Below are 26,063 nucleotides of genomic sequence, written 5' to 3'. Positions count from 1 at the left end.
CCATGGGCGTGGGTAACCACTCTCCATCTGATGGGCAGTATGCTAGACTGCCTACAAAGCAATAAAAAAAACAACTTAAGTATCAGTCTTGTTTAATTAGATCAACAGATTATGCGATAGTAAATATTATGTTCACCATCACTACCTATTTTCTGCACGGGAAAAAATTGTGGTCAACGTTTTGGTCGATGGGGTGGCTGTGAGATTCGAACTCGAAGTGGGGCTCCCTCATCACTCGTCTAACAATTCGACCTCAATTGAGGCAGTGAGCGAGATATTGGAGTTCCAATTTTGCACGAGTCATATATGAGTGTGTTTTTATTATTATTATTTATCATTGTGTACACGCTTAGAGAGTCGTTTACGACCCAAAACATGAGATGCAAAATAAAAACACCAATTCGCTAATGTAAACTTTATTTCAAAAAATCACAACTCATTAAAGCGTTTACAAATTCAACAAATGTTCTAATTGCTGCACCTATTTTTATATTAATTCAATTACTTACTTACGTGATAACAATAGGGCTACCTAATCTATGGTCGGTGAGCGCGAGCTCGGCTTGAGCTCACACAGCTAGACGCGAAAACAGATAACTCTAGTATTAAATTCCTAGACAAAATGCCCACAAGTTACAAAATAAATATATTTTTACTAATTAAATATATATTTCATTCGCGTTTAGGTGCGCGCATAGTTCGGAGTGCCCAGTATTCAATGGCATAGTTAGGCCGCATAGACTATATCACATATAGGAGTGGGTGATATAAATCGTATATAGATTCAATATCTATATATCGCAGCAATATCGTTGAATCCGATATCGCCCCGCACGAAATCTATATATCGATATCAGCCGATACACGATATTGCTCGATGTGATGCGCATCGCCATATCGTACCGATTCGTGAATCGAAATCTATATTTCGATATCAGCCGATACACGATATTGCTCGATGTAATGCGCATCGGCATATCGTACCGATTCGTTAATATCAGCAATATTCGTTTGGTTCGTATCGAATCGGCCAGAGTGAGTGAGCGCACGATAGGGATATCATGTGATGAATGAAACAGAAACAGGCATTATCCATACAATTGTAAACCTTATATTTAAGTCCATATGTCTGTAGATTATTCTTAGCGTATCAGCAGGATACAATTAAGGAAAGAAGTTTCAACTTTCGACCCTAACTTGAATGCAGTATAGCCTATTTGCATCGTTGAATTTAATTTCACGCGCTTTGACCTTGAACTAGAATTTTTGGACAAGTGTTTATAAATACTTAAAAGTTTTTTGTGTTTGATTTTTAAAGTACACATTTTTCTATTTTTAGTTGAATCCAAATAATTGAGTTTATTTCTTGTGTTTGTATTAAACTTTTGAAATCTACACTCTTTTGGTATATTTTGTAATTTTAAATTAAGACACAAAATACTAAAAACTGAAAATAATGTAGCCAGTCCTAAGCCTGGTAAAAGCATGAAGGAAAGTTTTTTTTGATATTTTTATTTTCATGTTCTTTTTATTACTTTAAGATCATATTATAAATTGATATCAGAAAACCAACCGTATAACGTTGACTTAAATCTATATCTACTACGATATTATATCAGCGTATCGTATCGTATAAATCTCAAATATCATGAATCGAGAAAATCTACTAGCATCCATCAATATATAGATTCAATATCCGATATTGATCCTCGATATATAGATACGATTCGATACGCGGCAAAACCGATATTACCCACTCCTAATCACATATTATCTGATTCATTATACGTTTTTCTTAGGGAAAAGATGCGCGAACTCTTTGCAGGCATCATTAATGTTTTCATAACGATATTTGAACCCATATTCAAGAACCCTCTTTGGTATGACATGCTGCCCTTTGGTCATAATCATAGCCCTTTCTGGATGCAGTGCGAAGTTCAAGATTGCTTCTGGTACTGGTATGAACGCTGGTCGTCCTAATGCCTTCGCGAATGACTGAAATTTAATATATAAAATATTAAATGTCTACTTGACTTGATTTCAATCTGATTATTTTATTTTAAAATTTGTCAAATTTAATTGTAGGTTATTCAACAAAATACTCTTCTTTTTTGTCGTTGCAAAAATATGGTCGCTCAACATGGTGTTTTTGTATCTTGATACCAATTTTAATACAAAGCGCTTAGTTCGTGTATAAAGTCAATTTTTATATTCTATTCTAAAATAATGGATATGTAGGGTTTTTAAAATACAAAAAATTAATGTAGACATAAAAAATTTAACCATACAGATAATATTGGAATTCTGTTAATAGATTTTTTAATTAAACCATAGATTTTGTGTATTTCACGAACTCTTACTTAGTGAAGGTAAAGAGATTTCTAGTCAATAAATACTCTACGCTGATGAAACGTTATCATCTCGGGTCAGGTGCTTTTTAATTAGGCTACATTATATGAATGACAAATAACATTAGCAAAATTTGAAATTTTCAACCATGTTCTTTTTTACTTAGGTACCAGGTTTTTTTTTTATTTTTTTATTGCTTAGATGGGTGGACGAGCTCACAGCCCACCTGGTGTGAAGTAGTTACTGGAGCCCATAGACATCCACAACGTAAATGCGCTACCCACCTTGAGATACAAGTTCTAAGGTCTCAAGTATAGTTACAACGGCTGCCCCACCCTTCAAACAGAAACGCATTACTGCTTCACGGCAGAAATAGGCAGGGTGTTGGTACCCACCCGCGCGGACTCACAAGAGGTCCTACCACCAGTAAATATACCAGGTATCCCCATACCTGGTACCTAAGTACCTACTATAGATTAGTGTTTTCTGGACTGCTTACCATACATTCTTATAAAATTACAATAGAAGTGTTTATTAAGTAAAATAGATAGGACGAAGGAATTTCAATGTCATTAAGTTGCGTTTGACCCCGGATAATTGTTTTTTTTTATATTTCTTAAACATTTTGAAAAAATTTAGGTTTAGTTCTACTCTATGGCAGTTTGAAGTATACTTTAACAGTGAAGCACAATTTTCTCTACAAGAATATGAAATTTATGTTATATGTTAAACTTATATTTCAATTGCATTTACAGTTACCGTTCCAAATGAATGGCAGATTTATACAGTGCAGACAAACAAGTTTATGGCTTACTTGACGTTAAGTAATTTATTTATTTATTTATTTATTAAGTTGCACCAACAAAGTGATCATCAATACAAAACATTGAACAATTGACAAAAGTTCATGGCAGATGTCACCTCAATTATAGGTGCAATCGACAGTGCATTATCATCAAAAATAAAAAAATAAAATACAGCTAAGTAATCAATCATCAGATGCAATTATGGACAAATTCTGACTTATCGATATTTAGCAATCAAATTTCAATCACAGATTCATTTTGAATACTTAAAAAAAAGTAATTAGTAACCTTGGTAAATTCTTCATTAGTGATAACATTTGGAGATACACCATTCAATACCCCTTTGACATTCTCGTTTTCTATGGCAAAATTAATTAATCTCGTGAGGTCGTCTATGTGGATCCAGGGCAAGTATTGTTTTCCATCACCTATGGGTCCTCCGAAACCCAAAAAAAAGGGTAAAAACATGTTCTTTATCATACCACCCCATCTACCTAGAACAGCTCCAGAACGAATAATCACCTGTAAAAATGGGACAATTGTACATTTTAAGTTTTTTTTTATTGCTTAGATGGGTGGACGAGCTCACAGCCCACCTAGTGTTAAGTGGTTACTGGAGCCCATAGACATCTACAACGTAAACGCGCCACCCACCTTGAGATATAAGTTCTAAGGTCTCAATATAGTTACAATGGCTGCCCTACCCTTCTAACCGAAACGCATTACTGCTTCACGGTAGAAATAGACAGGGTGGTGGTACCTATCTGTGCGGACTCACAAGAGGTCCTACCACCAGTAGCTATGTTTCAAGTATAAATCAAATATATAGCTTGTAGCAATATAGCTTCAAGTAAGTCCCCTTCTTAGTCATTCACTCTTGACAGAGTTATGGTGGTTGATATGTCTCCATTTGTTGCGATCTTCAGGGTCTCTAGAAGTTCGACAAAGGACATTTGCGTTACAGCTTTGATTGGGTCTATCCAATACGTGCATAAGTGATTGACTGCGTGACCGCCTGTCCTCCACCTGTACCTGGACGAGTCGTCTCATGGTGTATTAGTTTCGGGAGTGTCCGAAATGAAATATTTGAGGATTCGTATTTGCACGATCGAGTCGAATATAATCTGCTTGATTTTTAGTTCCGCCATGATGGAGACGTTGGTTCTAAAAGCAGTCCATGGAACGCTCAGCACTCGCCGCCATTACCAAATCTCGAGTGCTTCGATTTTGCCTTGGTCTTTGAGTCTATTAGATGATATGCAGGCGAAGCAAATTGTCCCTTAGAAATAAGGTGACACTCTGCAAAACTTGCATACGTCCCGTCATGATCTATGCAGGTGTAGTGTTCGCTCATGCGGCCGGACTAACCTAAAACCACTCCAGATCATTCAATCCCGTTTTTGCAAGATAGCCGTCGGAGCCTCGTGGTTCGTCACGAACGCCGACCTCCATGACGACCTGAACTCAGAGTCCATCAGTAAGTATCTTCAGTCGGCGTCGATGCGCCACTTCGATAAAGCGGCACGATACGAGAACCCTCTCATCGTGGCCGCCGGAAACTACATTCCCGATCCTGCAGAAAGCAGTCAAACAGAATGGAAAGCAGTCGACGTCGCCCCAAGCACGTCATTTAGGATCCTCCCGATCCACTAACGGTGCTTTTAGGTACCTCAAGCACCAGTTAGCGTTCTAGTCGAACCAGTCGCTTGCGACGAAGGGCTCGACGAGTAAATTAACCCTCAGACACAGCCCACTGAGTTTCTCGCCGGATCTTCTCAGTGGGTCGCGTTTCCGATCCGGTGGTAGATTGGTAGATTCTGCGAAGTGCTGCTCTTGCTAGGGTGTGTTAGCAACGTCGTCAGATTTAAGCCACATGAGCTCATCTACTTGTCAGGTTACACTTTCATATCCTCTCAAGACTATCAGCTAGGTAGGAAAAACAAAATTAGGATCTGCTTTATCATTCCTTGACCCTTGACAAATTCTGGTGGCTAAACAATGAAATTGGATGTTAAAACTCAACATTTGGCTTATGGACTTCACCACCAGAATGCCTGAAACCTTAACACCCTGTCACTCAAACTTAAAATATATCACTAATCGGTATATCTATAATTAAATTAATTGTATTGATCTAGAAACTTACAAGTCTCACTGGTGGATCTACTTGAGCAGCTTTTTCCCATTCAACGACTAACCGTGAGAAGAAATCTGTCCCAGTTGTAGGACTGCTCTCATCATATTTATTTACATTTGAAGGTTCATATGCACCAACTCCTGTAACTAGTACAAATACTTTTGGTTTATCTTGAGCTTTGTTTATAGCGGTAGCCAAGGCTTTAGTTGTGTAGATACGTGAATTCTGTACATTTTGTTTGAATCTGGAACACAAATAAATGAAGTTGCAGAGAAAATGTGCACACCTAGAAAACTAAAAAAATACAGGAGCAGTACTTTTTTATATCTATGGTTACTTTAGTTTGGTAGTTATTGGTACTACTTAATATCAACCAGGTGAGCTTTACACTATTTTTATTCATCCCGTCTTTAAAAAATTTCTAAACATTTTAAACTGGGTGTTAGGAGAACGCTTCCAAAAATGAAAATGTTGTACCTACAATGTTATACATTTTGAAGAATGCAATATCAGCAGAATCAGAAACGCCATGCCCGGGAGTTCATTGATCCTAGCATCAGCTGTTTTTTTTATTTTGTGTATCATTGCTGGTTTTTGTTAAGTAATGTAATTTTTATGAAACTATCATTTTATTTAGCTGTACTAACATGATGGAGCATAAATAAAGCTAATAAAACGTTTTAAAAATATGTTTTTTTTTGCATCCCATCACCAAAGGTGTCCTTAGTACTTCTGTCTTTATTTTTGGAAACAGCTCTTAACACCCAGTATAAGATATTTAATTATATTCAAAGACTACACAGTAAACAGGTAGTTTTGTGCAAATCAAGGTTTTCCCTTTTTTATTGCATAGGGAGGTGAACAAGCTCGTGGACCCACCTGGTATTAGTAATTACTTGGTCCCGGATATCATTTCAATACTGCCAGTGACCAGATACTTAAGGTTTATGTGTAAATTGTATAGTATAATGGCTGTCTCACCCTATAAAGTGGAATGCATGACAAATTCACAGCAAAAGTAAATTGGATAGTAGAACCTACCCTTGCAGACAATCAATATATTCTACTACAAGTTAATATTACATTTTTAAAGAAATAGATTTTACCCTGGTGTCCAGGACTTGGTAAAGTCCATGAATTGTTGTCCAGCACAATTGACAACAGCCGAAGTATCTTTTGGTAAGCCGGAGGCCTCTATTGTTGACCAGGATATATTTTTCGAGGCTGGCATACGAGCTACGTTCATTATATCATATCCTTTTGATGAAAGCAGTTCGCCTAAATGTTTTCCAATAAAACCGGTGCCGCCACCTTAAATATAAAGTTTAATATTGTTACACCAGCTTGTAGTAAGTTTTGTGAACTATGTGTCTTCTGTTGTACGTACATTGTTTCAGTAAGTTGATAATAAAGGTAAAACACAAATAATATCTTGTCAATGATAAGACACTTGCTCTTACAAAAAAAACGGGTGTTTTTATTGCCTTAAGATTTAATTAAATATAATAAGTTAGTAAATTACCGATTATTACACTTTTTGCAGTCATAATTTTCTAATTGATAAAATTCCACTTATGTCTTAATTTTTATTGCTTTAACGTCCCATTGAAAATGCTATTTTAAACACAATTCGCTTGACTTATAAATATTACACAATATCACAATATACAATAGGTTTTTTAAGGGATTTTCTGATCTGGTAACTAAGACCTTTAGGTCATGTCTTATTTTAATTTATAAATCTTTTTTTTATGAAAAATGATAATAAGGAATGAAATGAAATGAAATGAAGATGATTAATTTGAGACATTAATCAACTGGGATGAAATTAAATGACATGAGATAAGATGATATGGGATGGGATGAAATAATATAATCTCAGTAAAATGGGGGTTTACTGAGATATTCTTAGTAGCCTTTTTGGAGGATCCCGAGAAGTTACCTCCAGCCGCTTTGCTTCTTTTTCTCACATTTCTTCACTTTCAGAAATAATAAACAGTTAATAAACCACCGTTATTACCCATTTAAACCCGACGAAACACTAAATTGACAAAATAAAACAAATCACTCAACTTCACTCCTCGTGTTCCCGCCAAAAATTATTAGAAAAGGCAAAAGGATCTAAGCCTATACAGCTTTGTCTGTTCTAGTCATATCTAATACACTTCGTAGGTAAATACCTACATCTACATCTTTAATCATTAGCAGTGTATTATTATCTATGATCATTGACAAAAAACCATGGAGTTAATATGTACAACTATTAAAATATTAAAATTATTTTAAATTAATTAATTAGTTTTAAATGAAATGTTAATGAATGTAATATGGATGCAAAATCTGAAGTAAATGAAATAAATAAATAAATAAAAGTAAATATGGATTTGCACTCTTTGATACGTACACGCGAGGCACATCTAAAAATAAAAAAACAACACGTAACTGATAACATAAATATTTGCCAAACAATAAAATAACACTGCATTGATAATTTTGAATAAAAGTTCTAGACAAAAACATCATGAATAAACCAGATTGTTACCAACAAAAAAACATATTGATATAACTACATAGACAACTCTACAATCCTGTACCTATTTATACTTAGGTGGTTTTCAATTCACTTATTCTCATTTCAATTGACTCCTTTTTCGTTGTTATTTGTACCTGAGACGTCCCCAATATCTCCAAAACCAACAGATTTTTACATGTATTTTTATTTTAACAAATACATTAAAACCAATAACAACTGAGACTTACCTTTAATATATATGATGGTTCAAACACTAAATAACGTTTATAAATCACAGTCGTCTTCTATTATTATCAAATAAATAAAAGAGAGCAAAGTTTCTAGCACTAAAATTATAACAACCACAAGAAGTTAATGTGAAATGCGATTTTTTATAAGTTAGCAGAATAGAGTTACTATTTTACTTATGAACTCCATGGTTAGCAGCTATTATCATGCATATTCAGAGTTGTTGTGTGAACTTTGAATATTCTACTATTACACTACAAAAAATGGAAGATTTTGCAACAGTTAAAATACTAACTTAGTATTGCGCGTCGAAAGATTTTCCTAGTTTTTTCCCCATTCACCTCTCGATCCCTAATCACATCACCCCATTTTATGGTACCTGCCTATCTAGTAGTATCTACCTAGATAAATTCGTTTTTTCAAAGGCTTTCACCAATATTAAATGTATAATCTATGGCTTTCACGCAAGTCAAAAGATAGTGGACTTTTTGGCGGGAACGCGAGGAGTGAAGTTGTGTGATTTGTTTTATTTTGTCTATTTAGTGTTTCTTCAGGTTTAAATGTGTAATAATGGTGGTTTATTAACTGTTTAATATCTGTGAAAGTGCACAAATGTGGGAAAATGAAACAAAGCTGCTGGACGTAACTTCTCAGGTTCCTCCAAAAAGTCCACTGAAAAAATCTCAGTAAATGACCACCATTTTACTGCAATTATATTTCATTCCATATCATTTCATTTCATTAAATTTCATCCCAGTTGATTAATGTCTCAAATTAATCATCTTCATTTCATTTCACTCCATATTATCATTTTTCATAAAATTAAGAATATAAAGTAAAATAAGACATGACTTAAAGGTCTTAGTTACCAGGTCATAAAATCTCTTAAAAAAAAATCAAAAGATAGTGACTTTTTGGCGGGAACGCGAGGAGTGAAGTTGTGTGATTTGTTTTATTTTGTCTATTTAGTGTTTCTTCAGGTTTAAATGTGTAATAATGGTGGTTTATTAACCGTTTAATATCTGTGAAAGTGCACAAATGTGGGAAAATGAAACAAAGCTGCTGGACGTAACTTCTCGGGTTCCTCCAAAAAGTCCACTGAAAAAATCTCAGTAAATGACCACCATTTTACTGCGATTATATTTCATCCCATATCATTTCATATCATTAAATTTCATCCCAGTTGATTAATGTCTCAAATTAATCATCTTCATTTCATTTCACTCCATATTATCATTTTTCATAAAATTAAGAATTTAAAGTAAAATAAGACATGACTTAAAGGTCTTAGTTACCAGGTCATAAAATCTCTTAAAAAAAAAATAATCAAAAGATAGTCATCAAATAAGTTAATCAACAATTATGATACCGATATACGTTGAAAAAGGAATTGGTTATTTGTGGAACTCGGAACGTAAGTTACAAAAAAATTGGCCAACTAGTTTAATCAAAATTTATAAAATACCTAACAAAATAATTTGAAATTAATGCATGATATTAATGAAATTGAAATGCCACTATAATCTGCTATTTAATTTAATTACCTTTACTGAAAATGATAAATATTTTATTTAGATTGGTATATTTTACGTACTCAGCATCGAATATGCTCTGCTTTCGTTGGCTCAGTACCTTCATTTCCAAGGCAAAATGATTTCTTGGGTAAGTGCTCTATAACATATATATTTAAAAAAAAACTTCATATTTAGAAAAAGGTACATAGGTATTATGGAAATTATAAAATATAAACAGTTTAACTTATAATGGTGCTACTTCTTAAGTGTTTACAGATAGAGAAACTCCCATCTAATGAAAAAATCACATGAAAGTCTAAAATATATTTTACTTACTAGCTAGATAAATTTTTTAATATTAATCTCATTAATTTTTCAATTTAACAACTCCAGCTTGGAAAATGAATAGTAACAAAAAAAAAATTGGCAATTATAACAAAACATATAATACGAAAATTAACAATCAATTGAACAAGTACATAGTTTCTTTAGCTGTACATTGAGAGTTCATAATCAATGAATTAACTAAAGAAGGATTTATGCTAAAGTTGGAATTTTATATTATTTTCCATAGAAGTGGACCAGGTCGCAAATAGTTTCTTTATCTATGGTTTTAGGTTTCACAAGATAAAATCTTAGCTTGTATTCAATTTATATTCTCAGATCTTTGCAGGGCTTCCGATTGCATTATCTTCTGAAGAAACAGCATTATTGGTTGAAAAGAGGATATGTGAACTTCATGAAATGCCAGCTGAATTTTGTAAATATGAACCAACAGAAAAGGATAAAGAATTAATGGAAGAATTTTTAAAAAAGTAACAAAGTTTAATGTTACGAATATTGAATTTTATTATGTGGTAAAATAAAAAAAAATGGATTGCATTATAATAGTTACAATTTAAATTAATCAAAAGAATTGCTGGAATAATTTCAATTGGTGATAAATAAATAGGAAGTGAATTCTAACACAAAGGCATCTCAAAACCTAAAAATAAATATTTTTGTCATAGAGTACTTGAACAACAAGCATCAGCATTAAAGAAACGCAAAATAGAACAATTATCACAAAAGATTGATATCATTGTGGCTGGGAAAAAGAAAAACCTCATAAATAAAGGGATGTCTGGTAAATAAATGCTTTTGTATAATGTTGCTTCAGATATTGTCATTATATAAATAAAACACTTGCAGTGGCCTAAAGGATAAGACGTGCATTTGTGTTGAGCAATGCACCGGTGTTCGGATCCCAGGCGGGTACCAATTATTGTATTGAAATATGTACTTATCAAATGTTCACAATTGACTTCCATGGTGAAGGAATAACATCATGTAATATAAATCAAACCTGCAAAATTATAATTTACGTAATTACTGGTGGTAGGACCTCATTTGAGTCCGCACGGGTAGGTACCACCACCCTGCCTGATTCTGCTGTGATGCAGTAATGCGTTTCGGTTTGAAGGGTGGGGCAGCTGTTGTAACTATATTGAGAGCTTAGAACTTATATCTCAAGGTAGGTAGCGCATTTATGTTGTAGATGTCTATGGGCTCCAGTAACCACTTAACATCAGGTGGGCTGTGAGCTCGCCCACCCATATAAGCAATAAAAAGAAAAAAAACAGTTTTAAAATGTGTAGTTTAAAACAAATCAATGAATTATTACAAAATACATGTTTGTTTTCATTCACAGATGCAAATATTGATAAAGATGCAATGTTAGAAGAAGAAATAAAAAGAATACAAGATTTAGATCCAGACCACACTTTAGTACAACTTCCACAAGAAATGTATAGAAATATAGGTAATATAGAATAATTACCTAACTGTCTATAGATAATAATATTATATATTATCAAGATTAATTCCTATCAAATAACAAAATAGAGATGGCTGATGAAGCCGATAAGTTCTCGAGTGGCGACTGTGTACCGGAAGGCGTAGCGTGGGTATGCCTCGCAACAGGTGGACCAATTACCTACAGCTACTGAGGTTCGCAGGAATCAGCTGGATGCAGGCTATATAGGACATTCGGCGCGCACTACGGTACCGTAAGTTTCGTGTAGTCAGTGCGGTGGAGCTCGATGGGGCTTAGTCGGTAGTCGGTTCTGCGGAGCAAGTGTCTCGCGCGCCTTTTTCAAGGCGTAGTCTCCTGTGAGAAATTGGGGGAGTTGGAGGACATTGGTCCTTCTCTTCTCCCCTTCTTCCTCACAGGAGGCGTCGGAGTCTGACATAACCCGGTCCGTTACCCCCTCGACTGGGTATCCGTAAATGGATTCCCCAGCGTTAAAAGAAAAGGTTATATAGAACCGGTCATTGTGGCAAAGCTTGAGGTAGGCCTTTGTCCAGCAGTGGAAGTCTGGTCTGCAAGAAGAAAAAACAAAATAGAGAACCCTCATGTTAAAATCTAGTTTATATTTCTCACAAAAAATTTCAATAAATTCATATGCACACAAGTCACAATTTGAGCCAATATGACACAGCATAGGTACGTATGCTTATATACATGTATTTATTTATTCATAAATTCTGAATTAATGTTCATTTTCAGAAACCAGTCCAGTAGGTTTGGATGTATTAAGACCAAATATTTTGGAAGGAGATGGTGCCGTTAAGTATTCTATATTCAAAGACTTATGGGAGAAAGGATATTATGTTACCAGTGGATCAAAATTTGGATGTGATTATCTTATATACCCAGGTACATATCTGATTCAGACGACTTGCTACTATTACTGTAGAATAATTTAGTAGTTTTAAATACAATTAAAAATTTATAGAAGATTATAGAAGATATCTAAAAATATGTTTGCAGCGTTGTTCACGAAACCGCTATTAAGCAAGTGCTGCGTTTCAATAAATAAAATTGCTTTTACGTTTAATCTCGATTTTTTTAGTCGTTAAGTATCTCATGTGTTAGATCCTCTTATTGTGAAGATAAAAACACAAGTTGAAGAATCTGCCAGACCTCAAGATAGTATTGGTTCGTTCTGTGTGCGTAATAAAACGTAAACTTTTGTAAATATTTTTTATAGCCAAATAGACGGTAGGTAGTACAATATTCAAATGACGAATAAAACACCTTAATCATCAGCCACCACTAAAACTAAGTATTCAAAATATGAAATGTTCTGGGAAATTGTAGACATGTCGCGTTGACTATAAAAGCGTTACAAAGATGATACAAAGGAGTTCGCTTGGATAGCTATTAGAAAATCCCACCGCTGGCTGAACCCGTGCTCGCCCACCTGTCCTGGAGAAATTGGAAAGCCTCCAGGCCACCAGCAATCCTTCAATCATCAATTGTCGTAATAATTATTAAGTTAGTTTAATTTGTATTCCGGTGAGAGTTTATATTTCACCCGTGCCCTAGCGCGTAACAATAAAAAAATCAGGATTAAACCGTGAAAGTAGTTTTAATTATGTCTATGACTGGAGAAAACCAAAGAAAATACTGTACCGCGTTTGTTTTCTCGCCGTAACAACCACACACCTGCGGTTTGAAGGTTAGGATAGATAAGATAGCGGATACGCACCCCGGTAACCGTACTCGTCGAACTCGACAAAGAGTTCGACGTGCAACCCAACCCATGAATCAGCTTGCTGAGTTTCTCGCCGGATCTTCTCAGCGGGTCACGATTCCGATCCGGTAGTAGGTTCATTCGCGAAGCAGCTGCTCTTGAGTTGTTAGGTCTCCTTCGGAGGCGCTCGGGCAGCTGTTAGCAAATCCCACCCCTCCTGGCTGAGCCTTTGCTCGCCCACCTGTCCTGGTGAAAGTGGAAAGGCCTCCGGGCCACCAGTAATCCTTCAATCATAAAAAAAAAGATGCGGTTATGTCATATAGTCGAAATTTCTGCTTCATGTGTCAAGATATGGGACGGTGTTCTCGCTGCGATTTGTTTGGACTACAGTAGCGAATCCAAAGCAATAATTAAAGTCATTTCCAAAATCACAACATGAATGCTGTCGGCTTCTCGATACGTGTTCGAAATATTGCATTAGACTAACAGTAACGTAAAAGTTAAGCCATTTTTGTATGCAGTTGGAACAGCGGCCCTAGCGGCAAACGTACGCAAACGATCCCATTTCATACAAATATGAACTAACTTTTACGCTATCGAGAACGTTAAAAAATTCGCACTAAGCACACAGATATCTTAACCATTAAAACCGGAATATAGATCTGCTTCGCGAACGCTAGGCAGATCGATTACTTGTATGTAGTATGAAATTTACTCGGTATAATATCCGGCTTTTACCCCGTCTGTGCTAGAAGCTTAACACTTACCTTAATACTTGTACGTTTGCATTGTGCTATCAGCCTTTACTCATATCATTCCATAAAAGTATCTAGTGATTTCCTGTGTCTTGGTATGTAATTAAAATATTTGCGTATAAAAATTTCAGGCGATCCTGTGCAGTTTCATGCCTCGCATATGGTTCGATGCGTTTGTAATCAAGAAAATGTTTTCCACCCTAAAAGCTTAGTGGCGTTCGGCAGATTATCAGTGGCCGTCAATAAGTATGCAGTTTTTGCATATAGAACTCAGTGTGCGCGAATTGCATATCAAACTCTGCAATGGCATGACAGCATGGATTCTTGAAGAATCATTAAATAATAATAAAGTTTAATAAAGGAATTTTTTTCTGTTTTTTTTTTATATTATTGTATTATTGTGGTACACTTAATTCACGGTTGTTTGCATAAGAGTTGGTGTATTGCGCAAACGAACGCTCTGAAATCGTGGTCAATGAATGATAAAAAAATAGTTATTTGTTGTACGTTATTACAAAGTTAATTTGTACACTGCGTGCATTACTAATTTGTACGTTATTAAAAAAGTTAAGTCGTACACTGTGCATTACTATTAAAAATCTTACGGACGTTTTTTCCCGGTTAGGGGGTACCCCTCCGCATCTCCCCACAAGGAACTTCGTTCCAAAAATTAGCAGCGCTCCTCATAAAAATGAAAGGAATCAAAAACGAGCTTGCGTTGAACTTAATTTCATTAGATCGAAGAAAGAACTGAATTGTTTTTGAATATCCTGCCATCACTAGTACGATACTATTATTTGATATAACATGAACACGATAACGACAGTGATAAAAGTTTCTATTACCATTTGGCAAACTTTGTATCTAATTTAGATATGACAAAGAAGGAACGCAATTGTTTTTTAGAAATATTGTTGTACTAGAATGTAAACATAATTTTTATCATGAGATAAACATTTAAATGCGATAGTGAGCGATATGCAGCTTCTAGAACTATTTGTTTTCACTAAAATAATGTGATAAATATTGTTAAACGTACCTAAATACGATAAGTTTCAGTCGTTAATCTATAATAATATATAAATCTACAGTGGTTTTTATGGATGTTCCATAACTACTGAACCATGCATCCGATTGACTTGAAACTTGGTATCCATGTCATCGATATATTACCACTAGATCCCGCGTAAAGGCGTCAAAAGTAACCAAACAAAACAGTGCTTAAATTCATATTAAGCACTGTTTTGCCGTCAGTGTCACGCCGACCGTCGAGTGGAACGATCATAAAATGCGCTGTAAAAAGATGTAAAAAACACGCTTATAAAGAGAAAACAACATGAAATTTAGTATTTTTGGTAAGTTTTATAATTTTTATTAACAGATAGTGATAAATATTTGAAATAAATCAGTTATTCTTACCAAATTAGTACTTCAAGAAATTTAATCCTATTATTTTGCTTCGCAGTTATTTCTTTCGCACACATAATAACGGTTACATGCAAGACAAGGATGAAATAGGGCTATTTCAGAACAAGTGTAGTGGAGTCGCATAATTTTTTATTTTTTTATTATTTTTTATTGCTTAGATGGGTGGACGAGCTCACAGCCCACCTGGAGCTAAGTGGTTATACTGGAGCCCATAGACATCTACAGCGTATTTACGCTGCCATTTGCGCATTTGCGCCACCCACCTTGAGATATAACTTCTAAGGTCTCAAGTATAGTTACAACGGCTGCCCCACCCTTCAAACCGCAACGCATTACTACTTCACGGCAGAAATAGGTGGGGTGGTGGTACCTACTCGTGCGGACTCACAAGAGGTCCTACAACCAGTAATTACGCAAATTATTTTGCGGGTTTGATTTTTGTTACACGATGTTATTCGTTCACCGTGGAAGTCAATTGTGAACATTTGTTAAGTACGTATTTCATTAGAAAAATTGGTACCCGCCTAGGATTCGAACACCCCGTGTATCGCTAGATCAGATACGAATGCAACAGACGTCTGTACAACGGACGGCGAAGTGAAATCTGTAAACTGGAATTTGTTTTTACATTTTTACAGATTTAATAACAGAGTAATAAAAGAAAAAAGAAGCGACAATTATTTCAAACCTAATTGCTCCAGTGTGCAGACCATTTTACCGAATCTGACATGTATTTAATAAATTATGTACATTGGTTTAGTGTTAATAATCTGTTATTAAATAACAAAAAAACAAAATGTATAAAATTTACCACACCTAATGTTAGACAAGTTGACACTAATATTACTGTAAGTGGAGAGACACTGGAGCTTGTGGATTCGACAGTTTTTCTTGGTATAACAGTTGATTCCAAGCTGCAGTGGGGTCCTCACATATGCAAGTTAGCGAGTAGGCTTAGTTCTGCAGCGTTTGCGGTAAAAAAAATACGAATGTATATTAATGAAGATACGGCACGCCTGGTTTATTTTAGTTATTTTCATAGTGTTATGTCCTATGGCATTTTGCTATGGGGCAATGCTGCCGATGTCGAAACGATTTTCATCCTGCAGAAGAGGGCTATTCGTGCTATTTATAATATGCACCCGAGGGAATCCTTGAGGGACAAGTTTAAGGAAATCAAAATTCTAACTTTAGCGTCCCAATACATTTTTGAAAATTTATTGTACGTGCGTAAAAACATTGAAGAATTCCCCAGAGTCTGCGATTTGCACAATGTGAACACTAGGAACAAACATAGGCTTGCGTTGCCGGCGGCTCGAATTAAGAAAATAAGCAACTCTTTTAGGGGGCTGGGTGTACAGCTTTTCAACAAGATCCCACTAAACGTTCAACTACTACCTGTTCATAGATTTAAGAAAACTGTTAAGGAACGTTTGTGCAACAAGGCATATTATAAAGTTAAGGATTATTTACTAGATGGCACTACGTGGGAATGAGGCGCTCGCTCCTGGCCTTTTCATTTTTCATTATTATTATTATTATTTTTAATTGTATTTTTTTGACTTGTTTTTTCTTTTATTGTGAATATTTCTATTTATTTAAAAAAAAGAAAATATTTGAGAAAAAACAAAAAAAAAAAGCCCGCTGAGTTTGTTTCGCCGGTTCTTCTCAGGACTGTGGCTTTTTTTTGGAACCGGTGGTAGAGTTAACATTGTTATTTGTATTTTGACATTCAACAAGTGTGTCATACTGACATCTAAGTTGAAATAAATGATTTTGAATTTGAATTTAAATAAAACAATTTGATGGGGATTATATTGTTGTGATTTAAAAAGCTCTTATCCATTTTCCCCACCGAGATGCAAGGTACAATATAGCTAACTCAAGTATAATTATCTATAGTTATACAATATTTGTTGTTAACCATAAGGAATTAAATTGAAAAAATATAATAATAAATAAAATTACTCATAATATTCTTACAAAAAAAGTATAAAGTGCGACTCCGTAATACTCTGTTCGGAGCAGTAAAGTCTTAATATCGTAAGTTTAAAAGGGCGTAAGTAAAATGCTATGCGTGTAAATTTTTGCTTTATTTTTAGGGTGATAAGGTTAAATTTTTAATAAAAGTTATTGTAAATAACTATATTTTTCTGTCATTCATGGCGTAAGGTCGTAAGTGAATGTTAAAATAATCTAAACTGCACTTTATTGCTTGGGGAAAAGGCATAGCTTAGGTTACAATTATTATATTATACATCGTTTTTCTCCACTTGATGGTGTAGTCAGATCAGTTAGTCGATGCCATATTTGTGTTTGGTTTTTGTATGTGATGCGTTATCTAGTGGTAATATATCGATGATCCATGTAGAAAATATGTGTACTTAATGGACAGACTAATATTTATACGAGTGTTGGGCTCCCTACACCAGTTGCAGGGGCGTTAATAATGAGAATCTTTGTGGGGGTGAGAAATAATAATGTTAATTTTAAATGCCTAGCAAAGCGGACGGGTACAGCTAGTCTATCAATATGTTGGTATAGTGGATGAAGAAATTTTAATTTATAAAAAATGAAAGCAAAGTATCTCTTTTTACAACTTCTTGAAAATTTTAAGTAATGGCAATCGTTAATGAGAAACCTCTAAATTAAATAGATTAATCTATGCAAAGTAGATATTATATCAAAACTAATCCACTTTCTTCGTTTCCAGATATTGCTCTACCTTCCCCTAACCGTGTTAAGTAAGTGTAAATGCTCTAAGGAATTGTTTGAGATAATCCCATCATCGCGTTTTTACCATTGCACTGCCGGCCACCGGAGTAGAGTTTATCCATACTACCTAAAACCACTGCGTCCATTCATAATGCGCTTCCACTAATCTTTTTTGCCATATTGCCATGTTCTTTTAGGTTTTGGAACGAGCTTCCCTCGATGGTGCTTCCCGAGCGCTATGACATGTCCTTCTTCAAACGAGGCTTGTGGAGAGTACTTAACGTCAGGCAGCAGGTTGGCTTTGCCCTTGGCATTGCTGACGACCATAGACGACGTTTACCACTCACTATCAGGCTGTATCCTCGTCTGCCTACAAGGGCAATAATAATAAAAAGTAGATGTGACTGTGTACCGCCTACGTGTGACGCTGCACCTTAAGCAGCAAAAGATATTCAGTCTTAAGAAAGCACATTCTTAGCCTAATGAAGGTTAAGAAAACACTTCCAACTACTTCCAAGGAGAGTAGGTAATCCAGTTTATGTTGGATTTAGCTTAGCTTTAGCTCTCAGGAAAGTCATGAATGATCTGAGTGGGTCGCAGTTATGAGTGGCGCTTAAGATCTGGGCTCTAAATCTGATGATTTCCGGAGAATGCGAGTTGTTGAGTTGTGTTAATTGTTTCAATTTGTTAATTTAGTGCTTTCTCAGGTTTAAGCATGTCATAATTATTGTAGTTTATAATCACTTAATGTGGCTGTTTTGTCTAATTCCCCTTGCCTGTCCAAAGACAAATCAAACAAACATAGTGAATAGTGAACAACTAAGTGTATAATCTATGGTGAACAATGAACAGCTATATACCTACGGACTTTTTGGCGGGAACGCGAGGAGTGAAGTTGTGTGATTTGTTTTATTTTGTCTATTTAGTGTTTCTTCGGGTTTAAATGTGTAATAATGGTGGTTTATTAACTGTTTAATATCAGTGAAAGTGCACAAATGTGGGAAAACGAAACAAAGCCACTGGACGTAGCTTCTCGGGATCCTTCAAAAAGTCCACTGAAAAAATCTTAGTAAATGACCACCATTTTACTGAGATTATATTTTATCCCATATCATCTCATTTCATGTCATTTCATTTCGTTTTCATTTCACTTCATGCCATGTTTCATAATAATCAACTTCATTTCATTTCATAATATCATTATCATTTAAAAAAGTTACGTATCATTAAAATTTAAATAAGACTTGACCTAAAGGTCTTAGTTACCAGGTCATGAAATTACTTAAAAAAAAAAAAATAGCTATATACCTACAAGGTACTTATATACAACTTTCGCAAAATATTAATTGATTTGTTGTGAATTGTGACCCAGAGAAAACGATAAATTGCTTTAAAATGGATGATCCGGAATTAGATCAAATTAGACAGCAACGTCTAGCTCAATTACAGGCGCAGCAAGGGGTAAGTATGAATCATGGAAAGTGAGGTTAGATTTTTTTGGAAAAGCCTTAAACACTTTGAAAAAATAATGTACTACAGGGAACAGGTGACCCGAGCAATGCCAAAGCACAACAAGAAAAAATGCAAGCAATGGAACAAGCTAAACACACTATATTGAGTCAAGCGCTAAGCCAAGATGCCCGAGCCAGATGTAATTTTTTTTCATTATTTTTGTTTTAAAACGTTTGATTTTTAGATAATCAGAAATTTGAGATTCAGATTTCAAAAATATCCTTCAAATAAATGCAGTATGTAGGTAAAAACAGTTAAATATATGAATATTAAAACCTTACCAAAAATATAATGTTGGATTTAGGGTGGTGAAAACTGCGTCACCATGGTAGATTCGACCTACGAATTAATTGCCTTAAAATTGCTCTAGACTAATTACAAAATACGCAAATTCCCTTTCTGGTTTTAATACGAAACAGTTAGATTTCTCTCTACAAATCAAAGGTGTACTTGCCAACTCTTTACATATTCATAGCTCCACTTTGGCAATTGGTAGTAGTCTTTTACATTAAGATGAGTAGCATCATACTGTTTGTTTGCCTACAAATGTATTGACTGAACTTTTTACATATTATAAAAACTGATTTTAAGACACATATACATGGTCATATCCATTTAATTTCAGTGAACACAATCAAACTGGGTAGACCAGAGAAAGCTGCCATGATTGAAAACATGATCTGTCGAATGGCCCAAATGGGTCAGATTCAATGTAAAATAACTGAACCTGATTTAATACAAATTTTGGAATCCTTTAATCAACAAATGCCCAAATCTCAGAGCACCGTTAAGTTTGACAGAAGAAGAGCTGCATTGGACTCAGATGATGAAGATTTGTAAATGACTGTTAGTGTAAGTTCTATATAAGCTGTTTAAATATAATTATAAATATCCTTCATGTTTTTGGTTAAAGTTACAATAAATAACACATTAAAATGTAGATTAACCATCTTAATTATTATTCATGTCAATTAATATTGAAGGAAAGTCTTACTTTTTTAATACAGTAGCTATTTTTGTTATGTCGTTGAAATTTGAAACTGAACTGATTTTGAAAACTGCTCTAATTTTAGGCACATAGAAAAGTATATTTGTAAACGCAGTCAAATGAAATGATATTTTACAGTTCAAACCTTTTCTTCAACCTGCCTACTCAACTAGTGGATACTAAAAAACTAAATTATGTTTTTTATTTTATGCTAAATACCTTCTCAATAAAAATTAACTATATTTGAAGTGTTTTTTATTTATTTACATTATGCCTATAATTAGATATAAGTGATAATTATTTGAGACAAGTATAAGACATATTTAAATCTACAATTAGCAAGTATAATCTATAACCAAAACCATGCCTTAGTGTGTTATGTTCAAAGAGACAGAAATATAACTTGAAGTAGTCATGGCCTAAAGGACATGACACCTGGTGCATTCATGTCGAGCGATGCGATTGTGCCGGCGTTCAAATCCTGCGGGCAAGTACCAATTTTCCTAACGAAATACGTACTTAGCAGATGTTCACGACTTTCACGATGAAGGAATAAGATTGTGTAATATAAGCTAAAACTGTAAAAATTATGATTTACGTCATTTCTGGCAGTAGGGCGTGTTGTGTTCCGCAAGGGTAGGTACCAACGCCCTTTATCCGATGATTTGTAATCGAAGTAAATTGTTCCTTCGTAATAAGGTGACACTACAAAACTAGCATACGCCCGGTCATGACCTATGCAGGTATAGTGTTCGCTCACGCGGCCCGCATTAGTTTGAAACTCCTTCAAATCATTCCATGCGCCATTTCGGAAAAGCGGTGCGATACGAGAACTATCTTGTAGCCGCTGGTAACTACATTCCTGATCCTGCGGATCGAATGGTAAAGAGTCGACGTCGCCCTAAACACGTCATTTCGGATCCTTTCGATCCACTAACGGTGCTTTTATGTACCTCAAGCACCGATCATTGTTCTCGTCAAACCCGTCGCTTGCAACGAAGGGCTCGATGAGTAATTTAACCAACGGCGGATCCAGGGGGTGGGTCATGGGGTCATGACCTCCCCTGAGCTAGTTCCAGGACTTGAATTAACTTGGACTAGTTGAAGAATTTATCAAATTATCAAAATTAAATTATAAGTTCTTAACTTGCCCACGACTATGTGACCCCCTCCTGGCGCCAAAGCTGGATCCGCCCTTGAAATTAACCTACAGAAAACCCACTAGGTTTCTCGCCGGATCTTAGTGGGTTGCGTTTCCGATCCGGTGGTAGATTCTGTGAAGCACTGCTCTTGCTAGGGTGAGTGTTAGCAACGTCGTCAGGGTTGAGCCACACGAGCTCACCTACTAATTCTGCGAATCTCGTATAACCCCTCGAGGTTACTAGAATAGGTAGGAAAAAGAAAAAGAAAAAAAACACCGCTCTGCGTATTTTTGCCGTGAAGCATTAATGCGTTTTGGTATGAAAGGTGGGGCAGCTTTTGTAATATAAAACTAAGACTTAGAAATCATGTCCCAAATTGAGTGGCGGCATTTACATAGGTACTTTGTTGATATGTATGGGTTCCAGTACTACGTAACACCAGGTGGACCGTAAGCTTCCATGGGTATGTATGTAAGTAAAAAAAATGTGAGCCGTCACAGGATGCCTGGTAGATGTGAAACATTGAGATTATTTTGTAAAAGTAATATGCAGAAAAGAACAGATTGTGATAGGAACTAAATATGTCATAATGATAAAATAAAATATTACGAAAAAATAATTTGTTTTCAAGTAAAACACAGGTTATGTGTACTGTAGTAAACAACACTATACACTACGGAGTATACACTATAGGTATCTGAGCTCAGTGTAGCGAGAGAGATGGCTTAACGCTGGATCGAGTGGGAGAGAATCAAAATGTTTCCCGGTAAAGTATAGGATTTTACTACAGTAGAATACGAGTAGAACCTTTTTTATTTTCCTATTGAATTACTTTAATGATTAATTATCGTTGTTCATCATTCATTCATTGAACAAACAAACAACAGACAGAAACATACTTCAGTATTTTCATTTCTTTTCTTTTTATAGCTTATATGGGTGGACGAGCTCACAGCCCACCTGGTGTTAAGTGGTATCCGGAACCCATAGATATCTAAATCGTACCTAAAAGCCGCCACCCATCTCGAGACATGAGTTGTAAGGTCTCAGTTTTTACAGTAACACGGCTGGCCCACCTTTCTAATCTAAACGCATTACTGCTTCACGGCAGAAATAGGTGGGGTGGTGGTACCTACCTGTGCGGACTTACAAGACGTCCTAACCCCAGTTTATTTATTTATTTCATTTTTTGTTGCTGTTCACAGGAAGACGAACACCTGATATTCAGTGAACTCATAGACGTGAACGTATTGCTCATAATTACCAACTGACATGAGGTTGATCGGTCGGATCGGATGCCTGGATCTTGTCTCCAGTATGAACCTCCGAGATTGAACCTTCCGCATGACACTAAAGACTTCATTTTTGACATGACATCACATGATAATAATTTTTTTAGTAGCACGGACTCAGTAATGCTGTGGGGTATTGTATTTCATCGGATATTCCATGATGACCTGGAACTTGACTCAGTAAGTATCTACAGTCGGCATCATTGCGCCACTTCCAGAAGGCGGCACGACTTGAGAAATCTCTTCTCGTGGCCGCTGGAAACTACGTACCCGATCCTGTAGACCAAATGGTAAACAGTCGATGTCGCCCAAAACACGTCATTACGGATTCTCCCGATCGGTGCTTTTAGGTACCACAAGCACCAGTCACCGTCCTCGTCGAACCCGTCGCTTACGACGAAGGGCTCGACAAGTGAATTACACATAAACACAGCCCACTGAGTTTTTCGCCGGATCTTCTCAGTGGGTTGCGTTTCCGATCCGGTGGTAGATTCTGCGAAGCACTGCTCTTGTTAGGGTCAGTGTTACCATCACTTTGGCTTGAGCCCCGTGAGCTCACCTACTAGCTAAGATTGCGCTGAAATAGCCTCTCAAGGCTATCAGCTTAGGTAGAGAAAAAATCGGATAAGACTCCATATGTCTAAAATATATACATGCCTATCTATAAACAGCGAACTTTGTATATGTAAACACATATTTCATCATCGCCTGGTCCTGTTGAAACATAATGTCGACAGTTATTCCACGGTCATCCAGGGAGAGATAGCATTCGACCTCCCCACCCTAAAATTTGAATTTCCCCCCTTTACTTATTGAACGGGGATGAGTTTGCTACAGTGGACTGTTAACTCTTCTTCAATGACATCGCTCACAGGAATGTGACCTTTTCATCAAGCCACGCTAATTTTGACCAGTTTTAATGAATTATTTGTTTTACTGGGCTTTAGCTGGTATGGTACCGTGTCCCTTCCAAAAATAAACCTTTTGCAAATATGTATAGGTTTTGATGCGTTTTTCTTGCGTAGGTGTATTATAATCCCAATATTTCTAGAATCGTCTTTAACTTTTTAACTCGCCGCAAAGATTATGGAGGATTACGTTCATGAAAGTAAGTGCGTGTGGTAATTACAAATTATGTGATTGAATACTTTATTATCTTGTTTTGATGTTATCTACATGTCAGCAGCATTTATAAAAGAGGTACAGTTTATAGAATCTTGAACAGTGTTGCGAATTATTGTATTCGCGAGAATGCGATTTCAAGGCATACTTTTAATTTGTATGTTCTGTTTTAGTTTCGGAGATGCTCGATCATCTCCGAACGTTGAAGTGGTGAGAACACTTTTTGGTAACGACAAAGGCGCCCGTTATTCTAATAATGTAATCGAAGATGCTGAATTGGATGTGGTTAGTATCTCATAAGAAACTTTTTATCTTGGACGAAACAAATGCCTTTATCACTAACATATTCTCTTGAAAAATTCTTTCAGCCCGACCTAATCAGGAAATATGGCTATCCCGTAGAAGTTCATCACGTGTCCACCCCAGATGGTTATATCCTGGAAATGCATCGTATCCCTCATGGACGATATGCGAACAACAGACCTAATAGTAAAAAACCTGTCGTTTTCCTGATGCACGGTCTGCTCTGTTCCTCAGCTGACTGGGTGATGACAGGCCCTAAACTTGGACTGGGTAAAGAAACCTAATTGGCGGCTTAGAAGACATGATTCGTATTATATGAACTTTTAATACCATTATAAAAATTCTTACAGGTTATATTCTAGCTGAAGAGGGATATGATGTTTGGATGGGTAACGCTAGAGGCAATTATTATTCCCGAAGACACATTTCTTTAAACCCAGATAGCTTCATTAGTACTCAATTTTGGAAATTTTCTTGGGACGAGATAGGAAATATAGATTTGCCCGCTATGATAGATTTTTCACTGAGGAGAAGTGGACAAAAAAAATTGCATTATATTGGGCATTCTCAGGGATCAACTGCCTTCTTTGTGATGACATCATTACGTCCGGAGTATAACCAGAAAATCATATCAATGCAAGCGTTGGCACCTGTAGCGTACATGGGTCACAACAAAAATCCTTTATTGCTAGCTATAGCACCATTCGCCCATGAATTAGTGGTGAGTAGAACTTGTTCTGTCTTATCGATAAATGAAAGATTCGGCATGGCTAATCACTATTTTAACTTTTAGACTTTAGCATCATTAATAGGAATTGGGGAGTTCTTGCCGAACAGTAGGGTTTTCACTTGGGCAGGACAAACCTTTTGTAAGGATGAAGTTGTGTTTCAACCTATATGCAGCAACATTCTTTTCTTGATCGGTGGATGGAACGAACAACAGCTCAACACGGTATGTTAAATTTAAAGTGTATTATTTAAAATTAGTTTTATGCATGATTTATTGTTATGTGCACATCAATAATTAATTCGATCGAGCAGAATCTTTTTGTATAATATTTTTTCATCATTATCGTTTCTCATCATTTCTCGCATTAATTCATTGCAAGAAATGTGCTAAAATTAAAGTTAAGAAAGTAAAACTAAAATAAATTAAGTATCACATCTTTGTATAATTTTCCATATTTGTTTCGCATTTGTAACAGCTTATTTGTTATTTGTAAAAGTATTAATTAGGTGAGTGTTTTTTGAACGCTACTCTTCCATTACAGACTTTACTGCCCGTGAAATTCGGTCACACTCCCGCTGGTGCTGCAGCAAGACAGTTGGCTCATTATGGTCAAGGAATTGCCGGAAAGGAATTCCGTCGTTACGACCACGGTAGTAGACTAGCAAACAGAAGAGCCTATGGAACTAGCACTCCGCCAAAGTACGACTTATCGAAAGTGACCGCACCCGTGTTCCTTCACTATTCCGACAATGATCCTCTCGCCGAAATCGAGGATGTTGAGATATTGTATAGAGAGCTCGGAAACCCAGTAGGAATGTTCCGGGTGCCCTTGGCGACATTCAACCATTTAGATTTCTTGTGGGCCATTGACGTTAGGACTTTGTTATACGACACTGTCATCTATTATATGAAAACAATGAACGAGGACGCTTAAATAGTTTTACATTTATGAAATAATTTTGTTATTTTTAATAAACCATTTACCGCATAA

General features: G+C 35.8%; 4 protein-coding genes and 1 long non-coding RNA gene across 19 annotated transcripts; 3 read left to right on the top strand and 2 right to left on the bottom strand.

Annotated features, from left to right (window-relative positions):
• Window positions 1-400: 400 nt before the first annotated feature.
• On the bottom strand, window positions 401-6,988 carry SDR39U1 (short chain dehydrogenase/reductase family 39U, member 1). 3 transcript variants are annotated; one of them, XM_062670848.1, is made up of 6 exons: window positions 6,815-6,988; window positions 6,399-6,603; window positions 5,302-5,536; window positions 3,444-3,677; window positions 1,772-1,995; window positions 401-754 (listed from the first exon to the last, which is right to left on the bottom strand). In XM_062670848.1, the coding sequence occupies exons 1-5, from the start codon at window positions 6,837-6,839 to the stop codon at window positions 1,783-1,785; spliced, it is 912 nt and encodes a 303-aa protein (XP_062526832.1). In that variant the 5' UTR covers window positions 6,840-6,988; the 3' UTR covers window positions 401-754; window positions 1,772-1,782.
• Window positions 6,989-8,432: 1,444 nt separating this feature from the next.
• Window positions 8,433-14,204, top strand: LOC101737033 (tRNA-splicing endonuclease subunit Sen34). Of its 5 annotated transcripts, none has more exons than XM_062671192.1 (8): window positions 8,433-8,497; window positions 9,387-9,467; window positions 9,629-9,715; window positions 10,241-10,382; window positions 10,578-10,693; window positions 11,258-11,368; window positions 12,116-12,265; window positions 13,972-14,204. In XM_062671192.1, the coding sequence occupies exons 2-8, from the start codon at window positions 9,416-9,418 to the stop codon at window positions 14,166-14,168; spliced, it is 855 nt and encodes a 284-aa protein (XP_062527176.1). In that variant the 5' UTR covers window positions 8,433-8,497; window positions 9,387-9,415; the 3' UTR covers window positions 14,169-14,204. The 5 variants fall into 5 exon arrangements, with proteins under 5 accessions (XP_062527176.1, XP_062527178.1, XP_021207173.2 ...); XM_062671194.1 differs by lacking the exon at window positions 13,972-14,204 and adding an exon at window positions 12,710-12,974; XM_021351498.3 differs by lacking the exon at window positions 8,433-8,497 and having other exon boundaries at window positions 8,540-9,467.
• Window positions 9,877-15,058, bottom strand: LOC134199707 (uncharacterized). Of its 2 annotated transcripts, XR_009974317.1 has the most exons (4): window positions 14,880-15,058; window positions 13,853-14,300; window positions 13,101-13,369; window positions 9,877-11,928 (listed from the first exon to the last, which is right to left on the bottom strand). It is a non-coding gene; the product is annotated as an uncharacterized LOC134199707 (long non-coding RNA). The 2 variants fall into 2 exon arrangements; XR_009974316.1 differs by lacking the exon at window positions 14,880-15,058 and having other exon boundaries at window positions 13,853-14,650.
• On the top strand, window positions 14,854-20,731 carry LOC778501 (programmed cell death protein 5-like protein). 8 transcript variants are annotated; one of them, XM_062670854.1, is made up of 5 exons: window positions 17,589-17,735; window positions 17,982-19,444; window positions 19,523-19,634; window positions 20,121-20,341; window positions 20,569-20,731. In XM_062670854.1, the coding sequence occupies exons 2-4, from the start codon at window positions 19,379-19,381 to the stop codon at window positions 20,333-20,335; spliced, it is 393 nt and encodes a 130-aa protein (XP_062526838.1). In that variant the 5' UTR covers window positions 17,589-17,735; window positions 17,982-19,378; the 3' UTR covers window positions 20,336-20,341; window positions 20,569-20,731.
• Window positions 20,732-21,298: 567 nt separating this feature from the next.
• On the top strand, window positions 21,299-26,063 carry LOC101737372 (lipase 3). Its single transcript, XM_004931417.5, has 5 exons — window positions 21,299-24,324; window positions 24,408-24,612; window positions 24,693-25,063; window positions 25,136-25,294; window positions 25,614-26,063. The coding sequence occupies exons 1-5, from the start codon at window positions 24,169-24,171 to the stop codon at window positions 26,004-26,006; spliced, it is 1,284 nt and encodes a 427-aa protein (XP_004931474.1). The 5' UTR covers window positions 21,299-24,168; the 3' UTR covers window positions 26,007-26,063.

The sequence above is a fragment of the Bombyx mori genome, chromosome 11 (assembly GCF_030269925.1).
Source record: "Bombyx mori chromosome 11, ASM3026992v2".
Lineage (NCBI taxonomy): Eukaryota > Metazoa > Arthropoda > Insecta > Lepidoptera > Bombycidae > Bombyx > Bombyx mori.
Note: the sequence above shows the minus strand (reverse complement) of the source record. Positions and strands in the feature narration are given on the sequence as shown.

Bases quoted from the DNA above. Each gene is read 5' to 3' on its own strand.
- SDR39U1 (XM_062670848.1), bottom strand. From the start codon at position 6,839: ATGACTGCAAAAAGTGTAATAATCG. The intron at 3,678-5,301 runs GTAAGTTTCTAG...CCATTTTTACAG, and splicing joins TAGATCCACCAGTGAGACTT to GTGATTATTCGTTCTGGAGC. The intron at 1,996-3,443 runs GTTACTAATTAC...ATTAAATTTCAG, and splicing joins CTAATGAAGAATTTACCAAG to TCATTCGCGAAGGCATTAGG.
- LOC101737033 (XM_062671192.1), top strand. From the start codon at position 9,416: ATGATACCGATATACGTTGAAAAAGGAATTGGTTATTTGTGGAACTCG. The intron at 10,694-11,257 runs GTAAATAAATGC...TTTCATTCACAG, and splicing joins CATAAATAAAGGGATGTCTG to ATGCAAATATTGATAAAGAT. The intron at 12,266-13,971 runs GTACATATCTGA...TAAAAATTTCAG, and splicing joins TGATTATCTTATATACCCAG to GCGATCCTGTGCAGTTTCAT.
- LOC778501 (XM_062670855.1), top strand. From the start codon at position 19,379: ATGGATGATCCGGAATTAGATCAAATTAGACAGCAACGTCTAGCTCAA. The intron at 19,445-19,522 runs GTAAGTATGAAT...AATGTACTACAG, and splicing joins AATTACAGGCGCAGCAAGGG to GGAACAGGTGACCCGAGCAA. The intron at 19,635-20,120 runs GTAATTTTTTTT...ATTTAATTTCAG, and splicing joins CCAAGATGCCCGAGCCAGAT to TGAACACAATCAAACTGGGT.
- LOC101737372 (XM_004931417.5), top strand. From the start codon at position 24,169: ATGCGATTTCAAGGCATACTTTTAATTTGTATGTTCTGTTTTAGTTTC. The intron at 24,325-24,407 runs GTTAGTATCTCA...AAATTCTTTCAG, and splicing joins AAGATGCTGAATTGGATGTG to CCCGACCTAATCAGGAAATA. The intron at 24,613-24,692 runs GTAAAGAAACCT...AAATTCTTACAG, and splicing joins AGGCCCTAAACTTGGACTGG to GTTATATTCTAGCTGAAGAG.